Raw genomic sequence first — 17,931 nt, forward strand, 5'->3', positions numbered from 1 at the left:
CGCCTTATGGGGTACAACGTTCGGGTGTTTTACGCCCGTCAGCCGCGGACGTGTTATCGTTGTGGTCTTTTGGGCCATCAGGCTGCTGACTGTTCTGCGCCTCCTGTTGCACCAGTGAACCTCTTCAGTGAGGAGGATTTTCCGCCCCTTCCTGTGGGGGATGATTCGGTGGGTATGGACGTCTCTTCGGCTGAGGAGGTGCCCTCTGTAGCAGCTGTTGCTCCGCCTGTTGCGCCCCCTGTTGTTGCCGCATCTCTTCCAGTGGTTGGGTCCTCGCCTAGTGCTCCAGCTGATGTCCCTGCGCCTCTTCCGCCTGCCGTTTGCTCGGTCCCCTCGTCTTCCAGTTCTTCCTCTGCTGTGTCTGTCCCGGTCCCTGCACCCTCGCCGTCTGTCCCGGCTGTGCTGGGAGATGGGGTGGATCCGGAATTCCCTCCTGTGCCTAGCCTGGTGCTCCGTGTGGTTGAGGAGGCTGCCGTGCTGCGGCGTGCGTCAGTTCGCTCGGTTGGTGCTGCGCGGGTCGCTGAGTCTGCCTCCGGGTCTGATGATGTGCGGCCCGAGCCTAAGCGTTCCCGGCGTTCTTCTGCGCGGGCTGATGTTGGCGAATTCGACGAGTGTCGTCCTTCCGTTGACGGTGGGGTGGCTCCGGATGTGGTGCACACTACGGTGGTGGCGGAGGTACACTTGCCTGAGGATGCCGGTGCCGGCGTTTCGGCCTCAACTTCTGGTCCGGTGTCCGAGGGTCCCGCTTCAGGTGCGTTGCCTGCGTCGGATGGCTCCGGTTCTTCGTGGGCGGTGGTTCCCCCTGCTGTAGTTGGTGGTGAGCGGGGTGGCCTGGTAGTGATGTTGAGAAAGGATGCTCGCTCTGGATGTTCTGTGGCCCCTTCCTCGTTACCCGTTTCCTCGGCAGCGGTCTTGCCGCCTCTTCCGTTTCCTGCAGTCCCTTCCGTGTCTCCTGCGGTATCCGTGGAAGTGCTATCGTCTCAGCGTCCGACACCTGCTCCGATGGCGAAGGCGTGGCAGGCTCGGCGTCCCTCGTCCGCTTCTCCGGTGTCGTCTGCTTCCTCGAAGGGCGTGGTTGGCGCTCCCCAGCCTCGTTATGCGACTTGCGTCAGTGACCTTAGGCATTGGCCGATGCCGCCAGATATAGATGTTCCCGAGTTTATGATACCCGCTCGAGCGCGGGGGATCGAAAACCCTACCGACCTTGAAGATCTCGTCTGGGAAGCTTACAAGGCGAAATATCCTTGTGCGCTGTTCCCGGAGAAGTACGTTTCTTCCGATGTTCCTCGCAAGTGATTTCTATGTATTTTGTGTTGCCTGGTTGTGGGGTGTGTATGTGAGTGGGTGGGGTGGGTATTGTTTCCCGGTTCCTGCGTGCTCCGGTTTGTTTTGTGGTTTTTTTTTGTATGGTTCGTGGGGGGGGTGTGCGGTTCCTATGCGTTTGTGTGTTTGGTTATGGATGTCGTGTGCGCTTGTTTGTGTGCCCTTCAGGCTGTTGGCGTGTGCTCTGTTATGTTTTGCCTTCCGTTTGTTATGGCGGATCTGTTTTCTTTATTGTTATTGTCCTTATTCTTGTATGTTTCTCGCCTCTCTGTATGTATTTGAGGTGTTAGCAGGCTTGTTTTGTGTGCATTTTGTCCTGGGGTTTTCCCTTATGTTTGTATTACACTGTTACTAATTGTGTATTGTTTGTATATGCATTTTTTTGTGGTCAGCCCTTCTGGCTGGTCTTCTATTGATTTGTTCCTTTGTCCTTGTACATATGTGTGCTTTGTACTTTTGTTCTATGTTATATTTGTTCTGTTTTTCTTGTATATTATACGCATGCTTGCATGTAAAAATAAAAAAAAAAAAATTTTTTTTAACATTCTGTTCATTTATAATATGAATTTTCTCAAATATAATTTAATATTGTTAAATATTAGCATACTGTGCATATTTAGGCATTGGTTATGTTAGGTTAAGTGTTTAGGTTCTTTTGGCGATTATTTGTATTTATATTACGTGGGTGAAGCATTTCAACCCGTCCTCGACTCAAGTCAATTACATCCAGCGGTCGACCCCACAGACGCATTCTTACATTTTAACATGCTGTTAATTCAAAACAGGAATTTTCTCAAATATAAATTACTATTATAATATATTAGCATATTGTGCATATATAGGTTAGGTGTTTAGGTTCTGTTGGCGATTATTTGTATTTGTAGTACGTGGGCGAAACATTTAAAGCGTTGTGGTTCGAGCAAAATTCGTCAGTGAATCACTTGTTCCTTTTTTGAGAAAATTCCCGTTTCAAATGAACAGCATGTTACAATTTATGAATGCGTCTGTGGGGTCGACCGCTGGATGTAATGGACTTGAGTCGAGGATTGAAATTGAAATTGAAAAAAGTTTATTGAGGTAAAATACACACAAAGGGATGAGGTAGCTCAAGCTGTTCTCACCCCGTTCAGTACATCGTGTTAATACATACATAGACACACATCACAAACAATAAACATATTACCAAACATTCTGAGAGATAAACATCTACATTACATTTCCTATTGAGTCGAGGATGAGTTGAAATACCATAGGCCTATTTATGTTACTAGATTATGTAAAGGAGCCGGTGGCTGAGTGGACAGCACACTTGGCTTGTTATCCTGTGGTCCCAGGTTCGATCCTGGGCGCCGGCGAGAAACAATGGGCAGAGTTTCTTTCACCCTATGCCCCTTTTACCTAGCAGTAAAATAGGTACCTGGATGTTAGTCAGCTGTCACAGGCTGCTTCCTGGGGGATTGAGGCCTGGTCGAGGACCGGGCCGCGGGGACACTAAAGCCCCGAAATCATCTCAAGATAACCTGCTCATCAATGCTTCAAACTAGCCTAGGTAAATGAATTTTGGGGTTCAGTTCCTGAACCAACTGTCTGCCTCTGCAACTTTTCCCACTATCTCGCAGAGCATGGCTATATACATGAGGTAATGCATAATAAATAAACTGAACTAAATTCAATGGGTAGTTAACACCATTAATTTTTTTGCGCGCACCTCCTTTACCGATGCTGCTGATGATGGCAGTTTTTGGGATGGCATTTCATTTTATAGAATTAATCAATGGTAAAGGCCAAGGACGCCTCTGGGATAAGTAAGCCTCTATGTCAGCGTTGTGTTCCTTGCTAATATTAGCGTTACATGCCTTACTAATTTAAGCGTCAGTATTTAAGTGTCTTGCAAATATTAGCGTTAATACATTGCTAATATCAGCGTGAAGGGCATTGATAATATTGGCCGTTAAATGCAATGCTAATATTAACATTAACTATCTTGCTTATAGTAGTAGACTGTTGCTCTTAAATGGAATGTTTTATCTAAAGATTACTTGGTCAATTAGTGATGATTAAAACATATCGGTCCTATTTCTGCAGAACTTATGAAATTAGAAAATTTTTAAAACTGGTGTACTCATCACAAATATATTTATATATGAGGAATTCTTGATAGAAAATAATAATAATTCGGAAGAAAGAGTCTACATTATCCCCACGACAAATTCTCACTCAAACATAACATACATGCAGTTCCCATGGCACAGTGGTAACACTCGCCCAGCGCTTCGCAGACGATTTGGCCTAGGTTCGTATCCTGGCCGGGGAGGATTGACTCTCTTGAGGTTATCTTGAGATGATTTCGGGGCTTAGTGTCCTCGCGGCCCGGTCCTCGACAAGGCCTCCACCTCCAGGAAGCAGCCTGTGACAGCTGACTAACTCCCAGGTACCTATTTACTGCTAGGTAACAGCCTAGGCATCAGGGTGAACGAAACTCTGCCCATTGTTTCTTGCCGGCGCCCGGGATCGAACCCGGGACCACAGGATCACGCGACCAGTGTTCTGTCCGCCCAGCCACCGGCTCCAGTGCCAATCGGACTAGGCACCAATCCTTAACTGCAACCTCTGTTCACCCAGCAGTGAATGGGTACCTTGTTAAACTATTTGGAGGGTCGTATTCCAGAGAAAATTAAGCTTAAGAACCTGCCCAAAACGTTATGCGTGACAGTGGCTTTACAGGAGTGTAAGAATTCTTGTAAATATAAATAAAATAAAATAAATCATAAGTCGACCTTTGTTAACTAAGTTTCATCTATAGAGATAGGCTTCCATTAGGGTCCCCCTAATTAGTCTTTAATTTTAGTTTACTTCTTTTATATGTAAGTAGATGTCGAGAAAAGAGATCCGTTTCAATTATTATTTTTGCAATTAATAGCTTGGTCAATAGTTCAATATAGTTTAGTCTGACTTAAGAATGTCCTATATCGCAAAAACGGCGTGAATAACTCGGCGAGTACATTAAATTGTTTAAGGATCGTCTCCCTTTAAACAGTATTGATCATCATCACCCTTCTACCTTTTGGTTACGGGGATCAACGTCCTCGCGGCCCGGTCTCTGACGAACCTCCAGGGTGGTTGTTCAAACCGGCTGTTGGACGCAGCTGCTCGCAGCCTGACGCATGAATCACATCCTGGTTGATGAAGAATTCTTTGGAGGTGTTTATCAAGTTCTCTCTTGAACACCTTGAGAGGTCAGTTAGTTATGCCTCGTATGTGCAGAGGGAGTGTGTTGAAAAGTCTTGAGTCTTTAATGGTGACAGAATTCACTCTTAACGTACCTACTGTACTTCTGTTTTTCAAAGGGGCTATTTTGTACTTCCTGCAATTCTTAGTGCTCTCATGAGGCGTTATTTCCATGTGCAGATTTAGAATCAGGTTCTCTGTTTTCCAAGTGTAAATTATTATGTATCTCTCGCCTGCGTTCTGGAAAACACAGATTTAACATTTTTAAGCGCCCCAATAACTTAGATGTTTTACTGAGTGGATACGATAAAATCGAATCCATTAAATGAATTGGTAAAATGGAACGTGAGCAACTATATATATCAGAAGATCCTCGATTGTGAGTCGAGAACTTATCCAACTGTACAACTAGCCTTTGATTGTCGGGTACCGGAAATCTGGTAAGTTCTTTTGTTGTTGAAGATTAAACCACCCCATGTGGTGGCACGGGCATGAATAACCCGTAGAGTTTTGGAGTGAGTGAGATCTTTGGTCATATAACATATTGAAGTGTCTCTGGATCTCGCGCTGCTAGATATGATGATGTTTTAGATTCAGCTACTCTGAACAAAAAGTTCCAAGCAGCACTTTATTATTTATGGTGTGTTCCAAAGGTCCAAGCAGCTATTGCTAGGATTCAAGAAGAGGTTGTATCCGACGCTCCTTTAATCAGCCTACAACCATGGAACTTACACATTGTTCACAGGATTTGACAACTTCCTTGGGTACCCGGGAGTTAGACAACTGTTGTGGGTCGCATCCTACGGAGGGTCACTAGTTCGACCTTTGTGGAACCTCAGTACAAGTTTAAAGTATATTAATTATAGTCACAGGCTTCCTGACTTCGACAAGGAGAATTATGGGCGTATCATTAATTCTATATGCAATAAAGGCTTCCAATGTCGCGCACGAAAGTTTTTTAATATAGGCGCCATGGTTTGTTGTTCATTTACTTAGGTAATGTATGAATTATTGTAAAATTTTGATTTAGACAATTGAAGAACCTCTGTATTTAGTTAGGTCTACCATAAATAATTCAAACATTTCATTTTCTGAAATTGTATAAACGTTTTCTTCCTTTTATTGATGTGTGATAGACTAAATTAAAAAAAATAATTGGCACTACTATCGAATAAAGTAATATTTAAGTACAATAAGCCATTAGTTTCATACGTGATCTAGTGGTATGCTAATAGAGGCATTTTATAAAATAATTTTAAATTTTTGATAGTACAAAAACAAAGCAAAAGAGACTGGTCCAGAAAATGCATATGTTCCTTTTTCAATAGTTTAATATTTGTGTAATATGTTAGAAAATACAATATTTCGTATAGACCCTGATTTTTATGACGAATAAACTGAAAAGATTGTCTGGGCTGGTTAGCAACGCAATTTCAATTTCTTTTCTTTATTATGCACCCCATACCCATTCCGTACAGAGCAGTTATAAAGATTATTTACTTAAATCCTATGAAGTATGTTTATTGTTTATGATGTGTGTATATGTATGTATTAACACGATGTACTGAACGGGGTGAGAATAACTTGAGCTACCTCATCCCTTTGTGTGTATTTTACCTCAATAAACTTATTTCAATTTCAATTTCAATTTACTTAAATTACTAATTAATACAAATTAAATGCAAACAATTATATTTCAAATTTTTGTCTATTATTTATACATTAGTTATGTGTCTATAGCGGGTATCTTTGCATGGTATTTATTTTCCGAGCATTTGGAACGTGTTGTCGGGTGACGCACCGAGGCGCCAGTCCTTCCCTTCAGACCGCCGCCATGGTAGGTAGACCAGACCCTCGCTCGGCCAGTTATATCGTTGTTTATCTCGGCATCCCCAACACCCGTCATGGTATATGTTAATGTTTTGTGCAGCCTGGTGTTACGGGCAACGCCCTGGGTGCTGATGGGGGAGGAGAGTAAGGTGTTGGGGCTGATGATTGGTGGTACGTGTGACGTGGGGTAATGTTTACATGCTGAGGCCCAGTAACATGGCCAGTCATGTGTGGGGGGGAATTATGTTCTCGTCTAATGTAAGTTTGCATGGTTTTATTTTGATATTCAGATTGAGAAATTTAAAGTAGAATGGTAATTATTATTTTAGTAATTGTGGTGTAGTGGACAAGGCGGTGTTTATAATTGTGCAGCTCCGTGACTCCCATTGTCCTCCCTGATCAAACTTATTATTATTATAATAATTCATTGTTCACTTTATTGTTTTAAACCGTGTATGTAAAGCAGTTGCTGGTGCATGGTGGAAAAATGAAAGGTAAATGTTTGTTTATTCAATTTAAGTTAACGTTAAGGTATTGGTATATTATCAATGTTTCCTGTTCAAATTTCAAAACGTGCTACATATTTTAAAGACGGAATAACTGCAACTTGATAGTTTTGCTTCAGTCATTTTGTGCTGGACACATTCAAATTAACAAATAAATCTGCCAGGAGATTTACATGATTTGAAAGTTGATATATCACTGCTCTAGCTTTAACCTGTTAAAACCTAACATCATATTAGCCGGCTAAGGTATCTACTGACAAGACCCCCCCCCCCCAAACTTAATGGTTAATGGGGAATCTAGCATGTCACTTAAGACGAAGGAAATCGTCACTGGGGGGTTTCCTACGTGTATTAAAAGAATTGAGAAATATTATATTCAACCTGTCGGTCTTATGAACTGTTACAGTCGTCTAGAGCAGTAAAACGTTAGTCTGTAATCCCAAGATGTTTTCTCAAACTTGCTCACACTAATCAAGTGTGCATCTAGTCGTAGCATTTTATTTTTTAATCTTCTAATGTGTAATGGTGTACAGTATTTGTAAAGTCAAGGTAACTGTAGTATTAAAAAAATGTACACTGCTATATCAGTTGATCATTTTTATTAAAACTATATTTATATATCAATGTTTGATGTATTAACATGGTTAAATGTTGGTAGGCTTGGGTGAGGTTGGGTAAGATTACATAGATTTTAAAATATTAGTTGTGTATCAGTATCAATCTGTACATAATGGCTGGTAACAAATTCATGCGACCTCGATTACGCAGGCTTTCTGTATGGATTCAGAACGGTAGGGTTTAATTTTCTTCGTAAAAAAGTGCCCAGTAAATTTGTTTAATTTTAATATGGGTGTCTGAATTTCTTGGCCAGTCACACAAGTGAAAACATATTACAGTAAATTAGTATATTACAGGTACAGTACTTTTATAGTTATTTGCCTCTGATGTTCTGCTATTAATTATAGATAAGTAATGGGAAAGTTGCATGTACTTGCTTAATGTGATGTTCTCTAGTGATAGCTTCTAGTGGATTTTATTAGTTTTATTTAAAAGCTCAAACTAAAAACCTAAAGATTGGCTTCTGTGGAACTCTGGACAGTTAATAATTTTATCCTTGGTTTTGTACCGAAAGAGAGCAAATGGTACTGCAGGTTGCTAGTATGGTTGGCTTTTTGTTTTTTAAGGATTAGTTTCATACTTTGGTTGTCAATACAGAAAAGTTTAAACTCTTAAGTTTGTGGGGCAGTCAATCGTGGTAGTAATCTCGCTTGCAGGATAATGGCATGAAAGTACTGTACTGCATTTGCTCATAAATGGTTTGGTTTATCCTGTCACTTTTACCAAGATACAGATGTGACTTAATGTCTTGATTGAACAGTTTTCAGACAAAATTTACCAACCTTAAAGCATAAATTAGCTTATGTCGATAAGAACTATATACTATTTGATTGTTTCCACAAATTGTGGTATAATATCTCGTGTGGATGTACTAAAGTAGCTGTAAAGGGAATCCTCGTAATGCAGTTTCTGAAACTTGCTCGGCTATCATTTTCATCCTAGTCTTCGTGGGGTAACGTTCCCCAATATCTCTAAATTAATTTGTAAAATTTTAGAATAGTATTCAATATGGCCTTCAATACCATCAGCTACCAAGTCCATCTTTTTATTCATTTCCATTCAGTTAGGAAAAAAGTGCTATATTAAAATTAATAGGTACAAACTTTATTGCTATGTTTTAGATTTGGCTGCTCTTGACTAAAAGTTGTTTAGCACGGGCTATGGTGAGCCGATAGTGTACTGAAATATGCTACTTTCCCTCCAATGGAAGTACTGGTAATTCTAGGGCTAAATGCGTTGTCTACTATTAAGGTGCAGGCAATTCTTATTGTTGATAATGGCAGTGGAATTTGTTTAAACCTAATAACATTTGTCGCTAAAATATTGGCCATTATCTATAGCATGGTGGACTTGTATGGTATCTTAGATGTGCAACTAAGCAATTGTTTTTTTTATTGCCTGTCAACTTTAGCATAATTTGTGACTATTAAACTTTGCCTTACTTGTATAGCCATGGCAGAGCATAAACTATCTTCCAATCTTGGCATGGTGGATTTTTTAATGCTCGTGCCCAACCACTTTGGCCGGACGGTAGAGCGACTTCATGCAGGTTGCCGTTCAATCGCCAACCATCCAAGTGGTTGGGCACCATTCCTTGCTTCCGCCCTATCCCAAATCATGATCCCTTCCAAGTGCTATATATTCGTAATGGCTTGGCACTTTCTCCTAAAATTTCCCTTCCCCCTTTGAATGAACTCTCCTGAATTGGCCATAATTTGAGTGGACGAAAACCTTGCCAACTGACAACAAATTATAATTTGGTTATAAATATCCTCTGTAACTTTCCCAAGGCCCCCACTTATTTCTTGTGATAAGTCCACACACAAATATAAAATCAGTAGAGCCATTTTAGTTAAAATTTGTTCCTGAATATTTCAGACTTCCCCTATAAGCTGATTTCATAGAGTAAAATTTTAATTTCAATTAGTCATATGAAGGACAACTGCTAAGATTACCAGTCTGTAGAGATTGAATTACATCTAGTGTATTTCCCATGCCCTAGTCCAGAAATCTAATTTTCAAAGGAAAAAATACCAATGTTAGTAAACAAACCAGGGAATCTAGATTAAAATGAAGCATAGAATTTAGTTTCAAATATGCTCAATGGCATTCTCAAGGCCCTTACTATTTCTTGTAATGTTGTACCCATCTACAAAAATCATTAAAAATGTGATTGGAGCCATATTAAGAATTACCATTTACCCCAACCAAAACAAATTCCAAAGCAAAATCCATTTATAAATTACCATTCATACTTTATATTTCCCATGCTCTATGGGCAAAATATTTCGCAGAGCAAAATAATTTCAACCTGTCGTGTCCTTTTCAAAGGAAAGAGGCCCATATTTTAATGAACAAAAATTTCTGGAAATATGGAAATTCATTGTATTTGGTTTGAAATAGCTTATGGCTTTCCCAAGGAACCCCTCCCACCCCCCTAACTTTCTGGCAACGTCTGCCTATGAACTTGGTCCCAACATCCTCGGCAAATACTGTACACACATTCCCTGCTTCAGCGAACTCTTGTTCTTCGAATTGACTAAAGTCTGGCATGGAACTTGTTCCAACTGGAGATTCGTTGAATTTAGGTTCCATTGTATAGTGTAGATTACACCTAGTATCCCTAATGTTCAGCCCATCCTTTCTGCCATGTTAACTATTGGATAGCCTAGACTAATAGATGCCTCTTATCCATAGCCATACACCTTATGGATACCTTGTACCAAAAGCCAGCATCAGTCTCGTGTTCAAGGGTTTAACAAACAATTGACAATAGTTACTTTAAATTGGCACTAGTTTACTTGATTTGTTCTTTTTGTTTATTCTGTACTGTATTGGTTAAGATTCCTAAATACAGGGTAGTGACTGCAAAGCTAGATACTAAATTTCAAGATGCTTGTCAGTTGACAATACTGAACATGAGAGGGTGTTGTTAATGTATAGTGTATGTATGCAAAGTAGATAGTGGTTTGCTAAATCAAAAACATCCATCCCACTGCTTGGTTTCATATATTAACTAATTGGCAAGCGGTGGTCCATTATGCAGCTACCAGTTTTGTTGGCATAAAGTACAAAATAAATTTTTTAGAATTTGCTGTGGGGAAGTCAGTCTGCATCTACATTGTGTAATGGCCTGACAACTAATGCCAAAGCTTTTTGGCTTGTCTGATGAAAATGTTAAATTTGGTTCAGCAACTCGTCACATCTGCTTCAACATCCAAAGCACAATTAGTATCGGGTATTTTTTTTAGGATACGTTTCGAGTTGGACTGGATAGCTTTTCGGTTTATATAGGCAAATACTCGTTGCGTATGACTTTCTGCAATTTGTCCAGTTCATAGCTCTCCTGTTTGGTTATTGTGTACTGTAATAGGTGTAAGAAGTGTACTAAGTTAAAAATATATTGTGCACCATTTGGAAATTGAAATTTGGCATTGGAATCCTTGAGACTGGCAGCTAAATATATATAAGCTTTTGCTGATATGGCACATTGCCTAAGTGTGTTCATCCCTTCTGATAATAGCATCTGGGCATCTTGTTGCTGTGGGTGTAAAAACAGACAGGGATAATAAAGAGAGAATTTCCACCCGTATTACCTTTTTGTAGTTAATTCGGACTAAAATTTTCTGACAATTTATAGAAACATTTTAGCCTTCTCAACTAAGGCCTTGCTCAAAATAATTAATCATTACTCTAGGTTTGGCTAAAAAAAATTATAGTCCAACTATAAGAAATTAAAAAAAAATTCATGTAGGGAAAATTGGGCAGAATTTTGATTTTTTGTATTAATGATTTTTACTGCATGGGAGCATTACTATTTGAGGTTGAAAATGTGTGCTATATTTTCAAAACTGACTAGAAAATTCTAAGCTCGCCTGTTCTTACTATCAAGACGGTTAGTTTTGCATTTTGTCTGAATTTACTGGTTTTGGTTAATTTGTAATTTTGCTCTGAAAATTGGAGAAATTGGCTGTTGAGATGCTGCCTATCCCCCTTATTTTATGACCTTTATCTTTTTACAATTTACAGTAAAGTAATTTTGGTAAGAATTGGGATATAGCTGGCTTGATCTTTTTGTATGTGCAAACTGATCAACCAGTTATTGCCATATTCCCAAATCTTTTTCCATAATACAAATTCTTCCAGTTTGGAACAGATTTTGTACTGTCTAGTGCTTATGAAGGTTTTGGCCTTGTAAATTTGCTATTGTAAAATACAAAATGTCTTGTTTGAAGTACCACAAGATTTATTATAGTATTTAATAGTAAATGTATGATGTAGACTTTTATTTTGTGTATTAGAATAATGTATGTTATTGGAATTAAATGAAGATTGATATTTTTCAGTCGTTGGTGGTTCCAGAAAAGTTTCAGCACATCCTGCGTTTGATGAACACCAACATTGATGGCAGACGAAAGGTCATGTTTGCCATGACGGCCATCAAAGGTGTTGGCCGACGTTACTCAAACATAGTTTTGAAGAAGGCAGACATTGATCAATCCAAGCGTGCTGGAGAGATGACCGAGGAAGAGGTATAGTACTGTTTTTATGCTAGTACACACACTGCATGGAAAAAATTATATTGTAATGGTGTTTTAATTTTTCTTCAGGCATTTTATATTTTCAACGAAGACAATAGTAGTAATATACTTGATGAGATTAGGCAGAGTTAATAGCATTAAGCTGTGGTAATTTTACTACATCTGCTAATTTTGCCTTTAACACTTTCGCGCTTTAGATTAGAGATAACTCGTCGCCGTTTTCTCTTAAGATTCCGCATAACAGCCGACTTTTCTCGTCCATCGAAAAAATATTTCTATAAATTCCATTTTTTAACCGAAATGGATGGGGATACTTTTGTTTTGTAGGGAATTTATTTGCGAATGTTTTGGTACCAGAATGAATATTATATCACAAACTTCTATGAGTAAAAAAAAAATACACAAAGTATGTTTGGGGGTGTGGCGAGCGTGTGGCAGTGGGTTCCCTTTAGCCGTTGATATATCCAACACGGGAAATATTTGTATGTGTTATGTATATGTCTGTGTAGGGAATTTTACTGCGATCACTGTCATACAAATTATAAAATGTTTCAACAAGTATAAACATGACAAACATCAAACGAACGAAAACAATGCGTTCGTTTCTGCCGCGAACGCATACTGAGCGACGTGGTTCTATATTTGGCGCTTCTCTTACACATGCTTTGTACAAATGTTATACAGTTCATCTTATAGAAAATTTTATTGCGAACACATTGGTATAAAAAAGAAATACATACATAGAAAAGTAGGGTCAGGAAACGTATAAACTTTGCGAGCATGATTTCCCCAGTGTTTTCGCCAGTGCGCTCGCGGCTAACTCCTCTCCACTTCACACACTCTTGCGGGTGGGCAATTACCTATATTAAACATTCATATGCATATGTCCGTGTAGAGAATTTTATTGCGATTCCAATGATACCAAAATTAGCGATGTAGGACAACTGTAGGCTTCGCAACCATTAAGAGAGTGGAAACATTTTGTTGCTGTTTGGCGCTCTCAGCGAGTGATCTGCATAGTTTTTTATTTGGTGTTGATACTCCTTATGCTTGGGTGGCATTTTATAGGTATGCTCTTATAGACAATTTCATTGCGAACACAGTGATACCAAATTTAAATACGTGCGCCTTCAATTATTGTCAGGACAGTCAAAAGAGTGTACACTTTTCGGTCTTACCGCGTAGGCGCGTGAAGTGCCGAAAGCATCTGGGGTATTGTTTTTTTTTGAGCGCCGAGAGCGCGAAAGTGTTAATTCTTTTTTGTAAAATGGGCAAAAAAAAACCAGTAGCTTGCCAGCACAGAACTATGCTTACTAACAGGGTCAAAGGTTTGCCTTGAGTATAAATGGTGTCATTATTCATTCAATATTTTTGGGAAAATTGGCGATTTTGATTGAAAGCTACATCCAGATGACATTTAGTTTGTAAAATGATTCTTTTGTACTAGTGTGCATTAGAATACCTAATAAGAAATTGCTCATTAGAATGCTTGAAAAGATCAAAATAGTATATCAAGAGTAAATCTGACCCAAAAATATTGTGCGAATGTTTTAGGTTTAATACCATTTAAAAACCATGTATATTAATGCATTTACATTTGAGATTTAATAATCTTAAAATGTTGAATAGTTAACAGGTGTAAGATTTGTGCTCACAATCATTAGTTGGATCAAAACTTTAAGTGATTTTAAAAGCATCAGTAATGAGATGCACTAACAGCTATGCTGGCTTAACACTTTCGTGCGCCCGGCGAAGGTTAGAAAAAAAAACGTGCGCGCGCTGCGTTTTTTGTCGCTTAAGCGTAAAAACAAAAATGTGTATACTCTTTTTACTCTCCTGACCTTAGTTCTCAAGCTACCTATTTCATTTGGGTACCAATGTGTTCGCAATAAAATTCTCTAGAAGAACATCAGTAAAAAAATTCACGAAAGGTAGAGATACCAGCACCAAATAAATAACTACGAAGATGAGTCGCCGTGAGCGCCCAACAGCAACAAAATGTTTTTACTCTTGGGATTGTTATCACCTCCACACTTGTCCTTCAGCGTTAATTTTGGTATCAATGGACTCCCAATGAAATTCCCAACACGGTGATATGAATATAAACGTAGAATAATGGTCGCGGCCCACCCGCAAGAGAGTGGGAAGTGGCCGCACTGTTACCAGGTATTGGTGACGGGACGACACATGCGCGATACGGCGCTTTGAAAGTTTATACTTATTTCACTGTCCTGACATTATTATTCTATGTATGTCATTCATTTTTGTGACAATTTGTTTGCAATAGAATGTTCTGAGCTAAATTATACTACACAAACTTGGACCAAATAGGTGTACTTACCAAGGGAAAGCTGGTTGTGGAACAGTAAGTTGAGCATTTTTTCTTCACTCCACCTTCTTCAGGTTCTTCATTCCTGAAGTTGCTCAACAGATGGTTTGTAGGTGGAGTGAAGCTGTTGCGGGTGGTTACTTCTTCACCACCCAATACACCCTTTTCCGGTGGTAATTGGTGTAGCAGGGAATAATAGTGCAACGTTACAGGTCCTGCATCCTATGTTTGTGTCCTTCCTTTTACCGGACCGTGCGCATGCATGACACTTGAGACGTTTGGGCAGTCTGTAAAATTCATGTTTCAGTTTGTAGTTCATGCGATTTTCTGAATCGATAATAGGGCCATGTCTTCTCGCTGGAGGTGAAACATTTGACCGAGTCAGATTCATCTGACTAAACCGTTTCGTCAAATGGCAGTGTGGCAGACATCTCTGGTTCAGATTCGGTTGCTGTTTCATCTTGAGGTGGTGAAGTGAACAAAGGCCGCCTCACACCAGATGGTCCGGGAGTTTGCATGGCAGGAGCTGTCGTCATTTCTGTCTGGAGCGTGCCGCAAGTGTTGAGATGATGTTTTAGGCCACTCCTCCGGGTCCCAGTGCAATAGGGCCCAGATTGCCACCTCATGGAACTGTAGCAATGTTAGCTTTTTTCGATCAGTTGTGTTGTATTTGTACAAAACAAAGGCATTGTGCAATGCCATTTGCAGGAAATAAAACGTTATCTTTTTGGTCCACTTGTGAGTTTTCCTGGTAAAATGGTAATACTTCACCATTTGATCGAAGTGGTCCACACCTTTCAGGAACTTATTGTACTCGCAAATTGCAGTAGGTTTGTTCACTGTTACCTGTTGTATTCCACTTGTTCCGTCTCGGTTGCGAATTCGTTTCCTTCGCTGAACTAGCTGAGTGTCTGCATTGTGGATGTTGGTAATTATTGAGACTACTCGCTTGTCTCTCCACAGGAGAATGAAGGTGTTGTCATTGCGGCGATATATGGTGGTATCCAGTGGAAGTTTACCCTTGGCTAGAGCTTGCAATACCTTTGGGGTGCCACGTAGCATTCTAATTGTGCCACATGTGTACACCCCAAGTTCTCTCAATTTTTCTGTTAGGTTAACAGAGTTGTAGTAATTATCCATGTACAAATGGTAACCCTTGTTCACTAAAGGCTGAATCAACCCCATTACTGTATCCACTATCGTCTTGCCAATACCTGAGTATACGTCAGTCATATATGTACCCAGAGACTGATTCAGCAAGCATATAAAGTTTCACACCATACTTGTCTGGTTTGTTTGGATTGTACACTTTGAACGATTGTCGGCCACGCCATGCCATTGTACCCTCATCCAAACACAACTTTCTTGGGGATGTAAACTTGAGCAAACCTCTTTCAAATAATCCATCACTAGTCTCACTTTTATCAACTTATCAGTATTGTTCACGGGCACTGCATTGTTATTGAATGTATGGAAAAACTGGCTTATGTGCTGGAAACGTTTCGACGTCATGAACAAGTTGAAGAAACGTGTATGCCATGGCTTTCCTGTTTGCCAATACATCCTCATAGATGGGAGCCTGCTTATGCCCATCAATATGCACAGTCCTAGGAATTGCGCCATTTCTTTCACCTTCACTTGTTTCCAAATATCCGACGTGTTTTCATTGGTCATTCGGAATATCTGCGAAGTGTACAAATTAGTTTCAGTGGTCAAGAATTCAAGTAGGGCATGCGTAAAGAACAACTGAATAAAAGCTAGTGCACTGGTAGGTTTGGGAATGGTCAGTCCAGGATTTCCTGTAAAATCAACAATTGGGGGAGTATTGCCACGACTCCAGCCCTCCCCAGCCCCAGCCTTCCGAGTATGTACTGTACGTGTACGCCTTTGAGGAGGCTCAGATGAAGCTTCCTCACTTTCCTCATCACTTGGAACTTCCATGCTTTGATCACTGCTAGAATTACTTGGCACAGTTTGTTGTGTTTTCCTACGAAGAGCAACATTTCGGGTAGCTACTTTTCTAGGTAGTTTAGATGCACCACGTGTGCGCCTAGATGGAGGAGGTGGTGGTAGCGGTGCCTTCTCTTCCTCGGTGAGGTCCTCGGTCTCCTCATCACTCGTTGCAGTATCATTCACTCCAGATCCCTGCACTCCCCTATAATCGTTGTGGTATCCCAACTCATCCTCCACTCCCTCAACATCACCTTCGTCATGCTCAGCCTCTGATAAAGCCTCCATGAGGCCTGGAATTTTCGTGGGTGTGAGTTTCACTCCGCTGTACTTCTGATAAATCATGGTTATTTTGTCCTGTTTCGAGGACTTGGAGGCTTCCTTGGGCGTAGAACTGCTTGGGCCTTGACCTGGATCCATTTTTGATGAATGAATTGGGTATAATCCACATGGGAACGGGTAAAAATGCTAGTTTTGGCGCACGAGGAGAGCGTGATCGACTCAAGACACGTGACACGAACACAATGGGCCGGTCACGTGACCGGGTAGGCCGATGCGCCGAGCGGCCTAGTGGTGAGAAAGATAAATTCATGGCGCGCAGTTTGAAACAAACCCCAATGAAATCGGATTAAAATTGAATTTTATACAAATATTTTTTATGAGGACACAATTTTATGTCCACATCACGGAAGCGGGTAGGCGAAACAGGACTCCAGGTTGTCCTGATCTGCATAGTGTTAAATTAGGGCACGATTGATGCTTGATATATATTTTTTTTAGTTTAGCAAGGCTTTGTTGCAACGTGCAAGGATCTTTATTTTATAGGCTTTTCAATCTTATAAACTAAGAGGGTAGTAGGTACAATAATTTATGCCCTTCAATACACACAAATCACAATAACGTGATATATCAAATGAATAAATCCACAAGGGCCGCGATGATGCAAGATATATCACGCTATTGTGATTTGTGTGTATTGAAGTAAGGGCGTAGAGGTAGAACATTTGGTTGAGAGCCCGGGTGCATGGGGAAATTGTGTGAAAACCTAGTTTTGCTTTGGAGAAGCTTTGGAATCCTCGTGAGGTCAATAGCACTCCAGGTTACAATTGTTTTATGTCGTGATACAGTTGACTAAGGTGCATCTGGGAACATTGTGTGGGTTCGAGCCTTCATCACAGCCCTTGTGGATTTGTTCTTGTGATAAATATTTTCACCACATTATCAGTTTGAATTTAGTGATTATTTTTAGCTTAATCTGGGACTCTTTTAGGCTTTTTCTCCAGATTTTCATTGAATTAACAGAATTCATCCAAATTTTTATGGCAGTGCAAATTTACAGCCATTTTTGTTGTAAACATGTATAGATTTGTAGGTGGCAAAACTAAAACATGGTTGGCAATTGCATTTTAGTTATAATTATACATTTTATTTTATTTGAGCTCATTAACCCTATTTTGCTTAAAATGTCATTAAAACATTTTCCTATCTGTGCTAATAAAATTTTAGAACCTAATGGGTATGGAATAAAGTATAATATACAAAATGTTAAAGCCAAATGCCTTCTGCTGTGGCCACTACCTTCAGGTGGTGATTAATGAGTAACATT

The 17,931-nt window shown here is 40.0% G+C and overlaps 1 protein-coding gene across 5 annotated transcripts in view; it reads left to right on the forward strand.

The window, feature by feature from the left end:
• Positions 1-17,931, forward strand: part of RpS18 (ribosomal protein S18) — a 33,778-nt gene that overhangs the window by 14,250 nt on the left and 1,597 nt on the right. For 2 of the 5 annotated variants that reach the window (XM_045769132.2, XM_045769128.2), the window contains exon 2: positions 11,852-12,037. In XM_045769132.2, the coding sequence (XP_045625088.1) occupies positions 11,852-12,037 (186 nt within the window). Of the gene's footprint in view, positions 1-6,241; positions 6,389-6,434; positions 6,459-6,582; positions 6,640-11,851; positions 12,038-17,931 lie in introns of those variants that run through there. The other 3 variants (XM_045769130.2, XM_045769131.2, XM_045769129.2) reach the window with 3 other exon arrangements.

The sequence above is a fragment of the Procambarus clarkii genome, chromosome 51 (assembly GCF_040958095.1).
Source record: "Procambarus clarkii isolate CNS0578487 chromosome 51, FALCON_Pclarkii_2.0, whole genome shotgun sequence".
NCBI lineage: Eukaryota > Metazoa > Arthropoda > Malacostraca > Decapoda > Cambaridae > Procambarus > Procambarus clarkii.